The sequence below is a fragment of the Phoxinus phoxinus genome (assembly GCF_949152265.1).
Source record: "Phoxinus phoxinus genome assembly, chromosome: 20".
Taxonomy (NCBI): Eukaryota; Metazoa; Chordata; class Actinopteri; order Cypriniformes; family Leuciscidae; genus Phoxinus; species Phoxinus phoxinus.
The window spans coordinates 29,472,024-29,491,560 of NC_136895.1; the positions used below are offsets into that span (position 1 = coordinate 29,472,024).

Genomic DNA, 19,537 nt, shown 5'->3' on the forward strand with positions numbered 1-19,537 from the left:
CATAGATTATAAAAGTCCCCTTTATTTGAATTGAAGAGGCTTTTATGTTTTTATTTGTTCTTATATGAAGAATCGTATTGTATTTTTTATGTATAAAATACTGATTGTGTATTAAAAATGGGGAATAATCATCCCTTTTAATATTACGTTATTAGTTATTACCTTAAATGTAAATATATATATTTTTTATTTTACCTGTACATTTATAAACGAATCAGCAATAAATGTTTATTATAGATTAATTATAAATAAGAATGTATGCTCTTATTTTATAATAGGCTACCAAATTGCGCGAGATTACAGCGGAAGCCAAGGAGCCAAGCATGTGGAATAACGAGATCAGGGTTTCGCGCGCTGAGCCTACGCGCGAACGTGACGTGCACCCCAACCAATCAGGGAGAAGATCAGAACTCCTCTCCGCCAATCAGGAGCGCGCCGTGCCCGCGACAGGAGGGAAAACACGTTGTTGAACACTTTTATTGATTCGAGTCCCAGTTTCAGTGCGTTTCGCGGCAGGATTAAACAGTAACAAAAGTACAATATTTTCACACTTTATCACATTTATTGAATTAAAATCACGTCTTCTGTTTCCAAGGAGAAGATTACAGGTAAAGAGCCGCATTTAAAATCTCTTTCGTTCTATATTTAAATGTATTGTCTGTAAAACCATGCTTACGCGCCTTATTTTACTGTATAAATAATAAGAAATTTGCATATTTATCTCGTGCATGTTAATATTTATATAACCTATAGCGTTTTAAAATGTTTCTGTCTTTGCACGATACTACACTAATTTATTTGTTATCATACTCGGACCCCAAATTAAGTCTAAATATCCTTTTTTTTGTGGTTCATTGGGTTTTTGTCATTAAATAACTCAAAATGTTTATTATTAATGCCTTGTATGCTGAAATAAGTAAACATAACAAACCAAAACAAGCCAGGAAAGTGTTTATGAAAGTCTAACTCGAGTAATGCAGGACTTACGAATGGGGTACTGAAGCATTAACTATTTTTATACCATTTAAAATGATAAATGTGTAATAATTTCTGTAATAAATTAATAAATTCTGTAATTCTTAGTTTAGATTTGACATTTAGGGGTCTGTTTTTGGTACAAGACCACCCACGTCATGGCCAACACACAACCCCTCAATTAAATGAACTCAATTCGCACTATCTAATTCACGTTTAAACGTTAATTTCTGTAAATAAACATTATAGCTAGACTTATATATATGAAGTTTAGGTATCATTCCAACTTCCTGTTGTGTTTTTAAGTCGACAAAATAAAGATGTTATTTCACCCGATGCAGTACCTTGAGTCACAGTTAGGGGCGTTTCCACCATTTCCGCCAACAACAGGCGAGGTTTGATGTCAACAAGGGTTTCTAAAGCTATTATTCACACTTGCACACGTAGAATGGAAAATGATCTCTCTCATCCATTTTAAATGAAATCTGGAAAGGTACCATGGCATTACCATGTTTTCTTTGGGCATGCACCATGGTAATACCATCTTTTTGGACATTTACCATGGTAAAACCATTTTGGGGCATTTACCGAGGTAATACCATGTTTTTTGGGCATGTCCTTTGGTAATACCATGTTTTTGGGGCAATTGTTTTGGTAATACCATGTTTTTGGGGCATCTACCATGGTAATACCATATTTCTTGGGGGCATGTACGGTAATGTTTTTTTTTTTTTTACCATTTACCACGGTAATAATACCGTGTTTTTCCATCGGTAGTCTTCGATGTATCTTTGAAATACCGTTGCATATGAATATTGTAAATGTAATCATTTAGTATTATAATATATGCGTAGTCTGTTTTTTTATTTTTTATTATGATTGTAGGCTAAATGGGAAAACTTACGGAAAATATCGGTGAAATGGTGCTCATAAATCAAAGCACCTTGGATTTTACCTTTCACTTAACCAAGCTAACGCCTGTTTTGTAAGTGTAACAGGACTCTAAATAAAGTCTTAAAGAAACGTAGATGGTTTCAAAGCAGCAGTTGTAAAACCGCCAGGGGAGCCGAACGAGGAAAAAGCTGCCCGTGTTGCTCACGTCACTGTGAAACGAACACCCTTTTCCTGCTCGTTTGAAGCTCCTGGCTTCGGGCCATTGAACTATAAAAGGAAGGTGTGGAAACAATCTCACTTTCTGATGTCACTTGTTCCAGGTTTGCCGCCATGTGGATCCAGGTGCGCACTATGGATGGCAAGGACACCCATCGGGTCGACTCCCTGTCCAAGCTCACCAAGGTGGACGAGCTGCGTGTGAAGATCACCGAACTCTTCAGCGTCGAACCCGATAGGCAACGACTCTTTTACAGGGGCAAACAGGTGACGTGTGCCGTTCGCAAGCTGTTTTACTTCCATAATGTGACGAATTTGCTTAAATCATAGTCATTTTCAGAAATCATATTGGTTATTTATCATAATTAGACCCAATTGTGAGGTTGAATTGATTTGGAGAAACTGGGTGAAAAATGGGCGTGGCTTGGTTTTATCTGTTAGATTGATTGGATAGTGAAAAATTAACCATTAATTTTGTGTGTTCTTAAACACATTCACGAGCGAATGTGTAAAACTTGTTAAACCACATTTTTACGCAAGTAAAACAAATTTGCATTGATTACTCGTGAAATAATTCTGGCGCAAATCGTCACGTTCATTAAGCAAATCGCATTTAAAAATTGCCTTGATTCTACAGTAAACGTATCATGTTTCATTCGCTAAATTTGGCTCTTGTAAGTTTAGGCCTAAATCATTATCTACAAACTTAATGAGTTTAATTTTTATAATGAACACGGTTCTTAACATACAATTAACTTTTAAATATTTCAAACAACTAGATTTGTCAAGGTTTGTCAAGACTAACTTTGTTGACTTTGTTGAGTTTGAGGTATTATTTCTTTAAGTTTGAGGTATTTCTTTAAGTTTGAGGTATTATTTCTTTGAGTTTGAGGTATTATTTCTTTGAGTTTGAGGTATTATTTCTTTGAGTTTGAGGTATTATTTCTTTGAGTTTGAGGTATTATTTCTGTGAGTTTGAGGTATTATTTCTGTGAGTTTGAGGTATTATTTCTGTGAGTTTGAGGTATTATTTCTGTGAGTTTGAGGTATTATTTCTGTGAGTTTGAGGTATTATTTCTGTGAGTTTGAGGTATTATTTCTGTGAGTTTGAGGTATTATTTCTGTGAGTTTGAGGTATTATTTCTGTGAGTTTGAGGGAGTATTTCTGTGAGTTTGAGGGAGTATTTCTGTGAGTTTGAGGGAGTATTTCTGTGAGTTTGAGGGAGTATTTCTGTGAGTTTGAGGGAGTATTTCTGTGAGTTTGAGGGAGTATTTCTGTGAGTTTGAGGGAGTATTTCTGTGAGTTTGAAGTAGTTTAAAGTATTTTTTTGGTTACACTAGGCTCTGAAATCATTTGCAAAATGTTGAATCTGTCTAAATCATTCGTATTTTTCACATTTGCACTATGTCATAACGTAGTTTTAACATTTTAATTTATCTCGTCCACTTCTTTGGCCACGATAGATGGAAGACGGTCACACCCTCTTCGACTATAACGTGGGCCTGAACGATATCGTTCAGCTTCTGGTACGGCAGGCGGCCCCGTCGGCGGCGCTCCCGAAGGACAAAGAGGCCGAACTCTCCGACTCGGACTCCGGCTGCGGATCGGCCCAGAGTGAGTCCGATAAAGGATCCACGCATGGCGAGAACGACGGCCAGAGCGCTGGAACCTCAGTCCAGACCGACGCACTGGACCTCGTCGACCCCGGCTTTGGGTTTTACAAGGTGAGATGGGCGGGAAAATGAGCTTCTAATAAGTGAATCAGGGTTCCCATGGGTCCTGGAAATCTTTGAAAGTTTGTGAATCTGAAAAAAAAAATTCAAGGCCCTGGAAACTTTTGGAAAATAAACATAAATGGATACAGATCATTGAAGGTGCCTGCATTTATTTTTGTGCAAGGAAGTAGATTTCTGGAAAAAAAATCCATATCCCTTCGGTCCACAAATGTGTTATTTCGCCAACACTTCGTGGCCTATGCACACTAGCTTGCTTGATTATCGTTAGTTACGCGCATTTATGCGTTACGTTAAGTGTTTCCTGCGTGAGGTACTTTGTGTTGTACGTTACCATGACGTTCATGCGTGTAAAACTGTAACAATGTATCTTACAAGGTAACACGATGTAACCTTGCTCTCACTTGAAATATGTCCCCCCACATTAAGTCCTTGAATTTGAGGGTATTGGATCTGAAAAGTCCTTGAATTTTAAGTTAACCGGGGTGTGGGAACCCTGGGCAAAGCCATTCTTGCACAAATTGTTGCTTCCGATATTTTTGTTGCTTCCGATTTCTTTCTGTTGTTTCACTCTTGAAGTGTCTCACATATTTTAAATATTTATTTTCAAACTTAATGATTTTAGTTGTATAATGAACAAAGTTCAAATTTGTATAATCAGTCGTAAATTGTTAAAATATAACCATTATTTGGTAAGAACTAACGTGTAGGCCTAATACATTTCTTTAACAGAACAAATTAGTTTAATTTGTTGTTGTTGTGCAAATTTTTGCATTCGATGAGTTACTCCACTATAAACATCTCGTTGGCCATTTTCTTTGTTCACTCGCAAAGTTTGTCTTCTGTATATTTAAATGTATGATCTACAAACAGACTTATTTTAATTGCATAATGACAAAATCTTAATTGACTTAATTTGTTTTATATTACAGTTAATGTGTTTCATTTAAATTTATTTAAAAAATTGTTTACTTATTTTTATGTCCACTAGTCTCTAAAATTGTCTAATTTGTGTAAATCTGTCAAAGTGTTCGTAAAACGCAAGAACTAACGCGTGATGTTTGTAAAATCACTTCACGCAAGTTGTGTTATTCGTTTAACAGAACAAATTTGCTTTAATGGGCTTCATGCACAGCTACACTACTTCCTGAACTTTAGCCAGCTCCTTTGTTTCCTGTCTGCCATTATTGGACAAACTGATTAATCCAGGTGTGCCTGACCAACAACAATAATCAGACACGCCTGGATTAATCAGTTTGTCCAATAATGGGAGACAGGAAACAAAGGAGCTGGCTAAAGTTCAGGAAGTAGTGTAGCTGTGCATAAAGCCCATTGCTCATGAAACTATTCAAACAAATCAGAACGACCTTGTCGGGTCCAATAAATGTCTTGCTGCCGTTTTTCTTTCTGTTGGATGCTCAACTTAATAATTGAACGCTTTTTTTCTTCAGATAAATGAGTTTGTAGACGCTCGAGACTTGAACATGGGCGCCTGGTTCGAGGCGCAGATCGTCAAAGTGACGAAAACAGCAAAGACTCCAGGGGAAGATGGAGAAACTGATGGGGAAGAGGAGATCATTTACCATGTCAAATATGAAGAGTAAGTCTTTAGTTTGGAGTAAAAAAATTACACTAATTATGAACCACTGCAAAATAAGCATTTTTATCTTAGCTGTCATTGTCAATTGACCCTTCGCGGGGAGTTTGATTGACAGATGATCTGACCATAATCCGCCGAATCTGCCATTTTTGTCCGACAACGCAGTCGATTAACGTAGTAGATTAATGTTGGAGGATTTGAACTTGAGAAGCGGAGTGTACTGACGCCTCACCGCGGTTAAAACAACATTCCTTCTGATGTTCATTCATGTTTATTTGATGCTATAAATGAACTAGAAGGAAGAGATGATCGGTTTACGAGCGGCTTTAACTGAGCGATTTGTCAGACACATTAAAAGACACAAAACGGTATTTATTGTTTAAACTTCGTGGCTTGTCGGACATAGCAACAGTAACTAAAGGGGACGGGTCTTTGCGAACGGTCAATTGCAGTCTAAATTGAATGAGAAGAATTACAAATATTGTTTAAAACAAAATAATGGAAAAGAAACTGTTATATCGAGTTCTGGTGGGACGAACATGCAGTGTGACCAGTGTAGTCTGATTCACAAACAAGTGACGTTTATGAGCAGAAAAGAATCGATAGCTTGTGAATCAGAATCAAATCTAGAAATCTTCAACGATACACAGTGAACGAGTTACAAACAGTTCAAATGATTTATGAGTTACGAACTTACAAGCCAGTTAATTTAAGTCAATCCAACAACTGATTCGCTTTCTGAAGTCATTTTCAGGCCAATGTTTTTTTTTACAGAGAATAGTATTGGTTATTAAGCATGATTATGGCAAATTGTAAGGTTGAATTGACTTTGAGGAGACATTTTGAATAAATGTCTTTTCCAAACAGGAAGAAATTGTCTACAATTAGTTTTCCCTCCAATTCTAACAGATTCATGCACCTGTTAACATCCAGTTTCAGTCCTTCCTTTCATCTGTCTTCAACTGTTGATCAAAGACTGTCTGTTTAAGCGTCCCACACCATCTGAATGCTAATCGCGCGCGCCTGTGCTCTGTGCAGTTACCCTGAGAACGGCGTGGTGCAGCTGCGCGGGAAAGACGTTCGTCCGCGAGCGCGGACCGTGTACCAGTGGCACCAGCTGGAGCAGGGCATGATCGTGATGGTCAACTACAACCCGGACGAGCCCAAAGAGCGCGGCTACTGGTACGACGCCCAGATCCAGAGGAAGAGGGAGACGCGCACCCAGCGCGAGGTTTTCGGCAAGATCCTGCTCGGGTAGGGAGACCGTTTAGCCTTCCTGATAGTCAAGCATTTGGCCAGAGCATGCAGACGAATGGTCAGTTTGTACGTTGACGGATTTGTGTGAATCGATCAAAGCGTTCATAAATGCAAGAATGTGTCAAATTTTTCAAACCACTTTGTGTATAACAAATGTGTGTTGACTGCGCATTAAATTTTTATTGCTCAAATTGTCACGTTCATTGAGCAAAAAAAAGCCTCGGTTCTATTGTAAACGTCTTTTATATTTAAATCATTATTCATTTATAATGAAAGTTCTTCGTAATGTTTTTTTTATCATGCAATTTTAATGTTTTTTTTTTTTCTTGTTTTGTTTTAAAGGCTATTTTAAAAAATATATACATTTTTAGTTACACTAGACTAAAATGGTTTCAAACGTCAAATTTCAGTTTTTCGCTTTATTTTTTATTTTTTTCGTTGGTTTGTTCAAGTTTTTTATTTTTTATATTTGAATAGTTGGCTACCAACTTAATGATTTTATTTTCTATAATGAACAAAGGTTATTATAATTAACTTCAGGAGTTATGCAATTTTGTTCATATGTAATATTTAAAAAACTGTTTTATCAGAAATTGTTTTGCTTTTTGCTCGTGAAACCGTTCTTGCGCAAATTGTCGCATTTAATAAGCAAATAACATTTGAAATTGTTTTTATTCTACTGTTAATGCTAATTTCTTTCTATTGGTTTGCTCACAAAGTTCCTCTTAAATTAAAATTATTTACAAACTTAAGTATTTTAATTGTGTAATCAAGTAAATTCATTATAGTTAACCAACTTTTTATCAGTTTTGTTTATAAAATATTTAAATATTAAAAATATTTGAAGCAATTATATAGATTAGTTACACTAAGCTCTTAAATCATTTGTGAATCGCTGAATTCTCTCGTAAACTGTTCAAAATCATTCTTGCACAAACACGAATTCGTAAAACAACTTTTTACGCAGCGTTGCATTCAGTTAGAAGAACAAACTTGCGTTAATTGCTCATGAAACCATTCTCGCGGAAGTAGTCGCTTAGTAAATGATTGAATTTGTGCAAAATTGTTGTGATGGGCAAATCAAATAAAAATAACTATTATTTAATAGTGTCCATTTCACTCTAAATGTCTTTCTGGCCATTTTGTTGATTTGATCACAAAGTTTGTCTGCAATTTTCTACAGGGATGCTGGTGATTCTCTCAACGACTGTCGCATAATGTTCGTCACTGAAATCTACAAGATTGAAGAGCCAGGAAGTTCAGATGGTCCAGGAGCCTCTTCCGACAGCCCTCTCAAGAGTGAGTCTGGCTTTAGTACTGCACCAAACCTATGCTTTCTTTCTACTATATTCATACAATTCAGTCTCAATATGTACGGGCACAAGGGTTAGTTCACACAAAAAGGAGTATAAAGAAAGTCATATACACCTAGGATGGCTTGTTATGGGATAATTCACCATTTGTGGGTGAATTAATGTTTTAAAGTGCCTTGTTTTTGTCAAATCAGGGTCAAATGGACCCGAATGCAAGGTGTGCAAAGACGACCTGAAGAAGAACTGCCGCGTGTGCAACTGTCACGTGTGCGGCGTGAAGCAGGACCCCGACAAACAGCTGCTGTGCGACGAATGCGACATGGCGTTTCACATCTACTGCCTGAACCCGCCGCTCACCAAAATCCCCGCCGACGAGGACTGGTAAATGAGTTTACCGTCACTTACTGCAAATCAAATAAAAATATAGTCGATTCCACTATGTATAGGGTTGAGTGTGGTTTGAATTAATGATTTCAATCAATTCTGCTTATTGATTCCTAATTTCAATTCCAGTAAGGTAAAAAAAAAAATCAATTTACTCTTAAAAATTTACTTTTATTGCAAAGCATTTAATTGTAGCTGAATATTAGAAAAAAAAATCAACAGGCTAAATAATAATACATTTTATTTATTTGGCGCCTTTCTGGGCACTCAAGGTCACCTAAAGAACACTTACGTAAGGAACGTTTGCCTGTGGTTTAAAAATACCATAGAAAAACATCTAGCCTAACTAATATAAATTTCAAGCATTATTAAAGACAAGTAAACACTCAGTAATTAAAAAAGAACATAAAAAATTAGCAAGCGCAACAAATAGATACTGCTGAACAAGCATACGATTCAAATAAACAGTGTTTCAGGTACAGAAACTGGAATCAAATGTAAAACAACACTGAACTTAAATGATAAACATAAATATAGTCAAGAAAGAGTGAATTTTCCGTCTTCTGTTGTTTGATTAGTGTTGTTATAGAGACGGCAGCAGGAATATTAGGCTGCTGTCACTTTAAGAGTTGCCCAATATAGTTACACACACCTTGAGTCGTCTCGTGCTTGAATGGTTTAAAGTCATATTGAAATGCTCACAAAGGAATCAATAAGAGGAATCAATTTTTATTTTATAACAAAGTATCCGATTCCTGACCTCAGATTTTAAATTTCCCAAACCTAACTACAAATGTCTTTTTTCTCTCAGGTATTGTCCAGAATGCCGTAACGACGCCAGCGAGGTGGTTCTGGCTGGAGAGAAGCTGAAGGAAAGCAAGAAGAAGTCCAAGATGGCGTCTGCGAGCTCTTCCAGTCAGAGGGACTGGGGGAAGGTGCGTTTCAGCCCAACAAGTTTGCAAATAGAGTCGTTCAGATGATGTATTCATGAGCCTGGTGTTTTGTTTTGTAGGGTATGGCGTGTGTCGGCCGCACCAAACAGTGCACCATCGTTCCCTCCAACCATCACGGGCCCGTTCCTGGAGTTCCAGTGGGAACGCAGTGGAAGTTCAGAGTGCAGGTGGGCATCTCTGATAGATAGATAGATAGATAGATAGATAGATATTTATTTAATGTTTAGGCCTCTTATGTGGACAGTATGGAGTACCTCAAGGCTCAGTACTAGGACCGTTGCTTTTCACCCTGAACGTGCTCTTCTTGAGAGACATCATTAGGAAACGTGGTGTTATTTTTCACTGTTAAGGTCCTCGCACACGTCCTTTTCTCATCCGAAATTTTTGCACGTTAAAAAAAGTACATTTTGTGTCAATCACGTTTACACACTGCCTCTGAAACTTTCGTCCATCATTAAAAAATCAGATCTGGTTCAATTTTCTGCGTTTTTCGCATCCGTAGCAAACATTTTGAGAGGTGTTTTGACTATTCAGAGCCACCATACAAGCAAACTCCAAAATCCAGAATTATTCAGGATCAATTGGTTCACGGAAATGTATTTTTTTTTGGCAAGGTACAAAAACATGACAAGTAAACAAATTTACACAAAAACAACAAAAAACAAATACACTTAACTCTAAACTCACATTAACACTTAAACGTCACTAAACATCTAATCTATTCACACCTTTGATTATATGCATTATTTCATGATCATTTTGTAGAAGAGGGCTCCATATTTTTTTCAAAAGCAGTAATTTTGTTTCTAAGTGAGGCCGTCATTTTCTCAAGCGTTAATGTCTACTAATGAATTGATCCATTGTGTAATGGATATTTTTGTTCTATTCTTCTCGTTTAATATCCTTCTTTTTAATATGTGGCTCCAGTTTCGTTAGCAAAGCATCAAAATGAGCCACTGACATCCTGAAGTAAACTTTGAATCTCTTTCCTTCCTCTCTACTCAATCTCAGGATTGGATGAACCCAATATTTTCTCTTTCTTTTACAAAATCATCCTCACTGCTTTTTGTATAGTTTTCTCGCTTTTTTTCGCAACGGATTAATACGCATCGGACTCAGTGTGCTAGTTTTCCGTGCGTGACGAATTTTTAGGGTGACCGATGAAAATTTCAGACTTCTTCACTCCCTGGCGGATGTATCCATGGTGGATATTAATGTGATTTTGTGTTTGTGTTGGTCAGGTGAGTGAGTCTGGCGTCCACAGGCCTCACGTCGCTGGGATTCACGGCAGAAGTAACGACGGCGCTTACTCTCTGGTGCTCGCCGGAGGCTACGAAGATGACGTGGTATGTCTGTGTGAACACTCGCCCCAAACATCCTTCAGGTACTCCTTCCCTTCCTCCGTTTACCTGTGACGTTTTCCTCACTCCAGGACGATGGTAACGAGTTCACATACACGGGCTCCGGGGGTCGCGACCTCTCAGGGAACAAGAGAACGGCAGAGCAGTCCTGCGATCAGAAGCTCACCAACATGAACAGGTCAGAAACACAGCACTACACGTTCAAGACGACGGCCGTAATGATTGTGATGATAAATGAGTATTCAGACAAGTCGGCTCTCAGATTAATTAACCTTAATTGATATCAGCAGAAAAGTGTATATATTGTGTATATATATATGTAGTAATGTGATTGTCATTGTAGGGCTCTGGCTCTGAACTGTAACGCGGCGGTGAACGAGAAGGAAGGCGCGGAGGCTAAAGACTGGAAAGCTGGGAAACCTGTGCGAGTCGTGCGCAGCTCAAAGGGACGCAAACACAGCAAATTCAGTCCTGAAGACGGAAACCGGTACGACGGCATTTACAAGGTGAGCCATTTATGAGAGATGGGCGGTTCATTTATTCTTAAATCAATAAATACTAAATAAAATATATACAGGATTGTGAATGAATTTAATAAAAAATAAAAACAAAAACAAAACACAGGCCTGTGAATGTATGAATATAAATAAATAAACACAGGCCTGTGTTTTTATTTTATTTTTTTATTTTTATTAATTCATTCACAATCCTGTATATATTTTCTTTAGTATTTATTGTTATTGATTCATTCCCAGGCCTTTTTATTTATGTATTTCTATATAATTACTTATTCATTTATATTTATCATCTTAGTTTTATTCAATCATTCCCAGGACTGTATATATTTTTTATTAATTTAAATTTATTTTTTTTAATTTATTTATTCACAGGCCTGTATTTGCTTCCCTACTTCCTTTCCTTCCTTTAATTTTATTCATTTATATTTATGCATTTATATTCTTTCTTTTGCCTGTAATTTATTATTTTTGTTATAATATTTATTCATTCATTCCAAATACTATATTTATTTTAATTTTAATTAATTCCCAAGCCTTTATTTATTCATGTATATTTATTCTCTTAGATTTATTCAATGATTCCCAGGACTGTATTTATTTTATTCATTTAAATGTATACATTTGCTTCCCTTCTTCGTTTCCTTTCTTGGCTTTTATTTATTTTATTAATTTACATTTATATAATTTAATAAATGATCTTGTATTTAATTTATATTTATTCATTAATTCACAGTCCTGTATTTATTTTAGTATTTATTATTGATTCATTTATTTAGATATTCCTGTATCATTTATTCATTTAGATTTTTTTGGTTGGCATTTATATTTATTGGCAGGACTGTATATTTATTAATGTAAATGTAGTTAATAATTTATTCATTTATAGGTCAATATTTCATTTCCCTTCTTTCTTGGCTTTCTTTCATTCATTTATTCCTTTCATGCATTCATTGGCTTATATATATATATATATATATATTTTTTTTTCTCCTTTATTTATATTTATTCCATTCATTAATTACCAGGCCTGTATATGTTAATTCAGTTATTTATATTTAATTAGGTGGTGAAGTACTGGCCAGAGAAGGGCAAGTCCGGCTTCCTCGTTTGGAGATACTTGCTGAAGCGAAATGATGACGAACCGGCGCCGTGGACCCGCGACGGCAAAGAGCGCGTTAAGAAACTGGGGCTCACAATGCAGGTCAGGTCACGTTTCACCCCAAATCACACACGCCTGTTTGTGTATTCATCCATTAACCCTGGTTCTCTCGTGCTGCTGCAGTATCCTGAGGGTTATCTGGAAGCTGTGGCTGCCAAAGAAAAGGAGAAGGAGAACAAAAACGAAGAGGAAGTTGAAGAAACGCCCACTAAGGGGAAGAGAAAGAGGAAATCCCAGACCGGTAGGTGGAAACGTCCCACCACAATATCGGAAATACGAGTGGGCATGGGTGCAAACAGCGCGCTTTTCGGCGCCTCCCGCTTTTTTCACGTCAGTTTGGGTGACTTGTGTGAATCGTGCAGATCCGAAGAGTTTTTTTTAAGGAGGGGGGGGGGGGTGAGAGTGTCTGATTATAATTTAACCGACAGTAATTTTCTGGATTGCGTCCACCAACAAGTAAATAGGAAATAAGCGAATCAGAACACTGCGCGCCAAACCAGCAGTATGTGCGCAAGCGTGAACCACTAGTGTTTCTGTCTCACTCTGGATCTGCCACTGACTGCATCACATTTCTCTCTGCGTGGCGTGGAGTGTCCGTTTTTATGTCGGCTCTCATGTTAACTGGTTAGAGCACAATGCCTGCTACGCTGCGTGACACACACACTTCTCGAGCCGCGCCGAAACCGCGTGCTAGAAATAGAACCGCAACCGATGCCTATTTTTCACGCGACAGCGACACGCAAGAGTGTTGGAAGTTTTCAGACAAAATAGAAGGAGCAAATACATATTAATAAATTACATTTTGATGCTTGAATGTCTCTCGGTTTTGACAAATGCATATATAATTGTAGGCTAATTAAAAAATAGGCCTAATTATCGATTTTCAAATATTGCCCGTCAGGCATACAGAACGAAATATTCTGTAGCCTATTTTGCCGTCAATACTGCCGACGTTGTCTTTGCTGTATCAGGCTATATATAGGCTATTATGTTTCACATCCAAATGTAGATGGTCTGTCGGCGCACAGAGCCACGCAGTCGCAGACAGCACGTGAAGTTCGTGAACACCGAATTCCCTTTTCTATCTTATCTATTTGTGTTTGAACAGACATGTACACGAAAAAATAAGCCAGTGTCCGTCTCAACGAGTTTCCCCGTAAACGCAGTCAAAACGGATGCATGTCATTACCAGTATACGTGCATTCGAATTAAAGGGACCCAATATACCTGCAGCTGTTTGTGTCACCAAAGTTAATCAAACAACAAAAGAGAAAGAGAAAAATCACGTTTTGTCAAAAGATAAACTGTATTAATACTTAATACAGTTAATTTACCTGAAAAACATAAAACACTGCTTTATTTCTCGTGTATTTGTGTTTTATTGTATTCATATTTGTATTTTGTTTATTAGTTTCTATGCAGATGCACTAGTCCTACCCTACACAATTAATCACCCTAGAATTATTAATTCTTTACAAAAAGAGCTATTCAAATCATCAGGTGAAATTGTTTTCATGAAATAGCAGTAATATATACCGGATATTTGCCGCGGGACGAGGGCTTCGATTACCTCTCTCTTTTTTGACCATACATGTGTTTGCACCCCTGAGTGGGAAGTTCGGGATTTTCTTTAAGCCCTGATCTTTACGTGTTGTGGGCGTCTGTGAGAAACGTATAGGCTTTTCTATTTACAGCGCAGTAAGCTGCACAGAATATGATGGCATTATAATATAACAATGTAACATGTGACCCTGGATCACTACACCAGTCTGGAGCCGCACGGGTATATCTGTGGCAATAGCCAACTATACATTGTATGGGTCAAAAATATCGATTTTTCTTTTATGCCAAAAATCCTTAAGATATTAAGATCATGTTCCATGAAGATATTTAGTAAATGTCCTACCGTAAATATATAAAACATGTATTTTTGTGAGTGAATGCAGCACAATCGTGAACATAAATGCACAACTTTAAAGGAGATTTTCTCAATGTTTAGATTTTTTTGCACCCTCAGATTCTGGATTTTGGCTTCATAAATTAATTAAAAATATAAAAAGCAAAGCACACCTGATGCACATTTCTTTATTCTTCATTTTCTAGAACTAGAGTTAACTCCGTCACTAGAACTAAAGTACTCCGCCATCTTACTCTGACGAATGTTACTTGAAACACGACTTCCCAGGAACGCACCAATTTACCAGGCCTGAAGTTCTTTGTTTATGTCTGTAACATCCTCGTTTCCCCGGTCGTAGCTGACGAGAAGAGTTCTCCGGCCAAAGGCACGCCTAAGAAGATGAAGGTGGAGGCGTACAAACTGAGCAAAGAGCAGAAGGGCTTTATCAAGGACGATGAGCTGAACAAGAAGTTTTGGGACGAAGCCATGCAGTCTCTCAGCCTCGGACCTGTACGTATTCATTATTTAGCCACTCATAACCTGTCATTTACAGGGATAGGGAGATGACATTCTTCTTTCAGACGAATACAATCGGAGTTGGTTAAAAAATGTCTCTTCCAAGCCTTATAATAGCAGTGAATGGATTTTTGTTTTTGGAAGTCCTTCAAAGTGCATCTGTCCATGATAGAAGTTTATCCATCCATCATAAAAGTGCATCTATGCATGATAAAAGTTCATCTGTCCATGATAAAAGTGCATCCATCCATCATAAAAGTGCATCTATCCATCATAAAAGTGCATCCATCCATCATAAAAGTGCATCTATCATCATAAAAGTGCATCCATCCATCATAAAAGTGCATCTATGCATGATAAAAGTTCAACTGTCCATGATAAGTGTATCCGTCCATCATAAAAGTGCATCTATGCATGATAAAAGTTCAACTGTCCATGATAAAAGTTCATCTGTCCATCATAAAAGTGCTCCAAAGGGGATTAATCAAGGCCTTCTGAATTCATATTTAAAACTTTATCGACTAAAATAACTAGCTTCCGGCAGACAGACGTTTGCCAGAAACCCATTTACTGCCATTTATAAAGCTTGGAAGAGCCAGGACATTTTATTAATATAACTGACTGTATTCGTCTGAAAGAAGAAAGTCAAATACACCTAGGATGAGTTAATTTGTCATTTTTGGGTGAACTATCCCATTAAGAGACTGGGAGGATTATTGTGAGTTGAATGTCTTCATGTCGCACTGTAGCGCTTCCTGAATAAAGTGGAGGAAGTTTTCCTGTGTATCTGCTGCCAAGAGGTCGTCTATCAGCCCGTCACCACAGAGTGCCAACACAACGTCTGCCGGGTGAGACACACCAGACAACACCAGTGCTCAATGTGAAGGCACTGAGGGGCACTTCAGTTCATCAGATGGGCCTGACAATTCAAACTTTTATTTGAATTCTTTTAATTTCATGTATTTTTATTTACATTTATTTCATATATATATAACTTATTTTCATTTTATTGATACTTTATTAATTATTTTAATATTCTTGTTTATTTATAATTTTGTATGATGGTTTATTCATTCCATTGATTCCATCCTTATTATAGAATTAAAGTCATTCATAACAATGAAGTTAATTAAAAACATTTATGAAATGTATTTAGTGAATACTTTAATTTATTTGATTTAATTATTTTAATACTTTATTTTTATTTAACTTTATTTATTATCCATTCCCAGGCCTGTATCTTATTTTATTTCAATTATACTTTTTCATATGTAAGTTTTCATATGATACTTTTAATTTCTTTCTTTCTTTCTTTCTTTCTTTCTTTCTTTCTTTCTTTCTTTCTTTCTTTCTTTCTTTCTTTCTTTCTTTCTTTCTTTCTTTCTTTTTTTCTTTCTTTCTCTTTCTTTCTTTCTTTCTTTCTTTTCTTTTTTTCTTTCTTTCTTTTTTTTCTTTCTTTCTTTCTTTTCTTTTTTTCTTTCTTTCTTTCTTTCTTTCTTTCTTTCTTTTTTTCTTTCTTTTCTTTTTTTCTTTCTTTTTTCTTTCTTTTTTCTTTCTTTCTTTCTTTCTTTCTTTCTTTCTTTCTTTTTTTCTTTCTTTCTTTCTTTTTTTCTTTCTTTCTTTCTTTCTTTTTTTCTTTCTTTCTTTTTTTCTTTCTTTCTTTTTTTCTTTCTTTCTTTTTTTCTTTCTTTCTTTTTTTCTTTTTTTCTTTCTTGTATATAAGAATTTCGTAAAAAAATTTTTTTTTAAAGTATCATTAAAAAAAACGTTATATATCTCGCATGAATGTGAGGCCAATTACATTAAAAAAAAATTACTTCTATCATGTCCTCTTTTTTTTGTTGGCTGCAAATTAAATAAGCTGTCCACTTTTAGTGTTTATTAAACTCAACGCCGATGTCAGGGATTCGATTCTGATGACGTCTTCACATGCTCAATGATTCGTCCATTTTTGTTGTTGTTAAGACTAACGGGATTTTGTCCTCTTCACAGGAGTGCCTTCAGAGATCTTTCAAAGCCGAGGTCTACACCTGTCCGTCTTGCCGACACGATCTGGGCAAAAACTACCCGATGACGGTGAACAAACCTCTCCAAGCCATCCTCACTCAGCTCTTCCCCGGATACAGCAGCGGCCGGTGTTGACGCGACAATTCCACGAACGAAAAATGGATTTCGTTTTTTTAATATATTTAACAAATGCATCAGGTTGTAGGATTGATCGAAACGCCTCCGCCTACTTGATTTGGCCCTGTTTTGTGATCTGCCTCTTGTCTATCCACTAAACTTCACACCAGTACTAGTATATTCTTCGCAATCGCGAGCTTCGTATTTACGAGGAAATGTGATTCTAGCGATGTAGTTGTGTTTTAGCTATAGATGCTTCCTGTATCCTAAAACTGCACAATGAACTGTAGCTATGCACAATTACGATGTTCCTTAAACACTTTTTCACTGTATTTTGTCATTACAATGATTTGTATCAAAAGCACCAGCCATAGTAACTTGTTAAAAACGAGCCCGTCATGTGAGTTTGACGTTTTTAATGTTAGCCCTAAATAAATTTTAATAAACTAGCTATGCATTGTGACGTTTGCGATGTTAATCTAAACTTTTTTTTTTTTGCCAGCGTTGTTAATGACGTTAACAAGCGTTTGTATGAATGCTATTAAGATCCGTGAGTTTAAATTGCTGTAGCTTTACTAGCGCACAAAAACGATGTTCGTTAATTAATTTCGCAAGCAGTAACGATGATTTGTACGAAAGCGCTGGTTCTAGAATCCCTTTAAAACAATCCCATCAAGATCAGTGCGTTTCATGTTTTTACTGCTCCATCGTTAGCGCTGATTTTTTATTAAATTAGCAATGCATTGTTGTGATATTTGCTACGCTAATCTCTAACTTTTTTTGCCTTCAATATTTTGTCACTTGTGATGTTAACAAGCCTTCTTACAAATGCTATAAAGATCCGTGAGTTTAAGTTAAGCACACAAAAATAAATTAAATGTTCGTTAATCTTTTTCCGCACGCAGTAACTACTTTTTGAACGAAACCCGTGAGTTTAAATTTCCATAGCTTTACTAGCGCACAAAAACAAATTCAATGTTCGTTAATAATTTTCCGCAAGCAGTAACGATGATTTGTACGAAAACACTGGTTCTAGAATCCCTTTAAAATTATCCCGCAACATCAGTGTGTTTGTTTTTATTGTACCATTGTTAGCGTTAAATGCATTTAAATAAATGAATTAACTGCCTGCCGTATTTCGTCATTTGAAACGTTAACAAGCCTTCGTACGAATACTATGAGGACCGTCAAGTCGAAGTTGCCGTAGCTTTACTAGCGCACAAAAACCAATACGATGTTCGTTAATAATTTTTCGCAAGCAGTAACAATTTTTTTGGAATGAAAGCGGTGTTTAAATTGACACAGCTTTACTAGCGCACAAACAAATACGATGTTCGTTATTAAATTCGCAAGCAGTAGTGAGGATTTGTACGAAAGAACAATTCCTTTAAAACGATCCCGCAATGTCAGTGTGTTTGTTTTTATTGTACCATTGTTAGCGTTAAATACATTTAAATGAACCAAGTAACTTTTTGGCCTGTGGTATTTCGTAAGTTGAGACGTTAACAAGCCTTCGTACGAATGCTATTAAGTCGAAGTTGCCATAGCTTTACTAGCGCACAAATACCAATACGATGTTCGTTAATCATTTTTCTCAAGCAGTAACGATGATTTGAGCGGCTCTATAATTCCGTTAAAACCATCCTGTTTTAACAACCCTTTGTATGAATGCTATTAAGATCCGCAAGTTTAAGTTGCTCTAGCTTTACTAGCGCACAAACACGCTTTTTTTTTCCCCCCGGCTTTTTTTTTAATTTTTATTCAATCGTACTGTCATTTTCAACTTACTAAATTTATTCTAAAAATTTATTAATTTTAAGCTAATATACGTAGAAACTCTGAACTCTTTCTCGTCCATTGGGGTAAGCGACTGAAATTAATACACACTGAAATTAATAGATACTATCCCTCTTTTTTTTCCGTTTGATTTATTTGCTTAGCTGTTTAACTGCTGTATGTGCTTTACAAATGGATTTTTTTTTTTTTTTTTTTTTTTTTTTTTACTAACTTCTGCCGTTATGCAAACAGTGGTCATGCGTGTAAAACCGGTCCGCGATCTGCAGTTTTCAGCCGGATCCGGTTTTAAGCGCTTCTACCTTGACTTTTCGAAGGTTTTCGAGGTTAATCCGTGAACTGTTTTCCGCACAAACCCTGACAGTTTCTCATTCAGGAAGTATTTAAGTGTATCGTCTTTTTCGCCTATTGATGTTCTTTGCTTTGTTGTAAGAGTTATAATAGCATTTGCTAAATAAATGCCTGAGGCTGCAGATAATTACTTTTTTCTCTCTCTTTTTTTCTTAGTTATACCTCTAATATTTGCGTAGACTGAAGCTGTATATTCTAAAAATTTGAAATTGTATATTTTTAGCACTTGTATTTAGCCATTTTATGTAGTGGTTGGTGCATAGCTATTGTCTTGCACTAGGATGAGTGCTATATTTTTCAATAAACTGTATTGAACTTTTATATAAACTCACTGTGTGTAAGAGAGCTCTTCTTTTCCTAATAAAACGCTGTGTGTTTAATGCATTCCAGTCACTCATAGATGTTTGTATAGTCATTAACTTAATGTTGTGTCAGCAATTATGACTTAATACATCCTTAAAGGTGATTTGCGAGTTTAATCGTGCACCTCT

The 19,537-nt window shown here is 36.4% G+C and overlaps 1 protein-coding gene across 1 annotated transcript; it reads left to right on the top strand.

The window, feature by feature from the left end:
• The first annotated feature begins 439 nt into the window (after positions 1-439).
• uhrf1 (ubiquitin-like with PHD and ring finger domains 1) lies at positions 440-18,894 on the top strand. The gene is made up of 17 exons (XM_079594287.1): positions 440-608; positions 2,190-2,352; positions 3,550-3,810; positions 5,271-5,419; positions 6,458-6,673; positions 7,860-7,975; positions 8,184-8,370; positions 9,185-9,308; positions 9,386-9,493; positions 10,568-10,672; positions 10,759-10,865; positions 11,031-11,193; positions 12,269-12,406; positions 12,488-12,605; positions 14,620-14,771; positions 15,527-15,625; positions 16,770-18,894. Exons 2-17 carry the CDS (start codon positions 2,200-2,202, stop codon positions 16,917-16,919), a joined length of 2,346 nt encoding a protein of 781 aa, XP_079450413.1. The 5' UTR covers positions 440-608; positions 2,190-2,199; the 3' UTR covers positions 16,920-18,894.
• Positions 18,895-19,537: the final 643 nt, after the last annotated feature.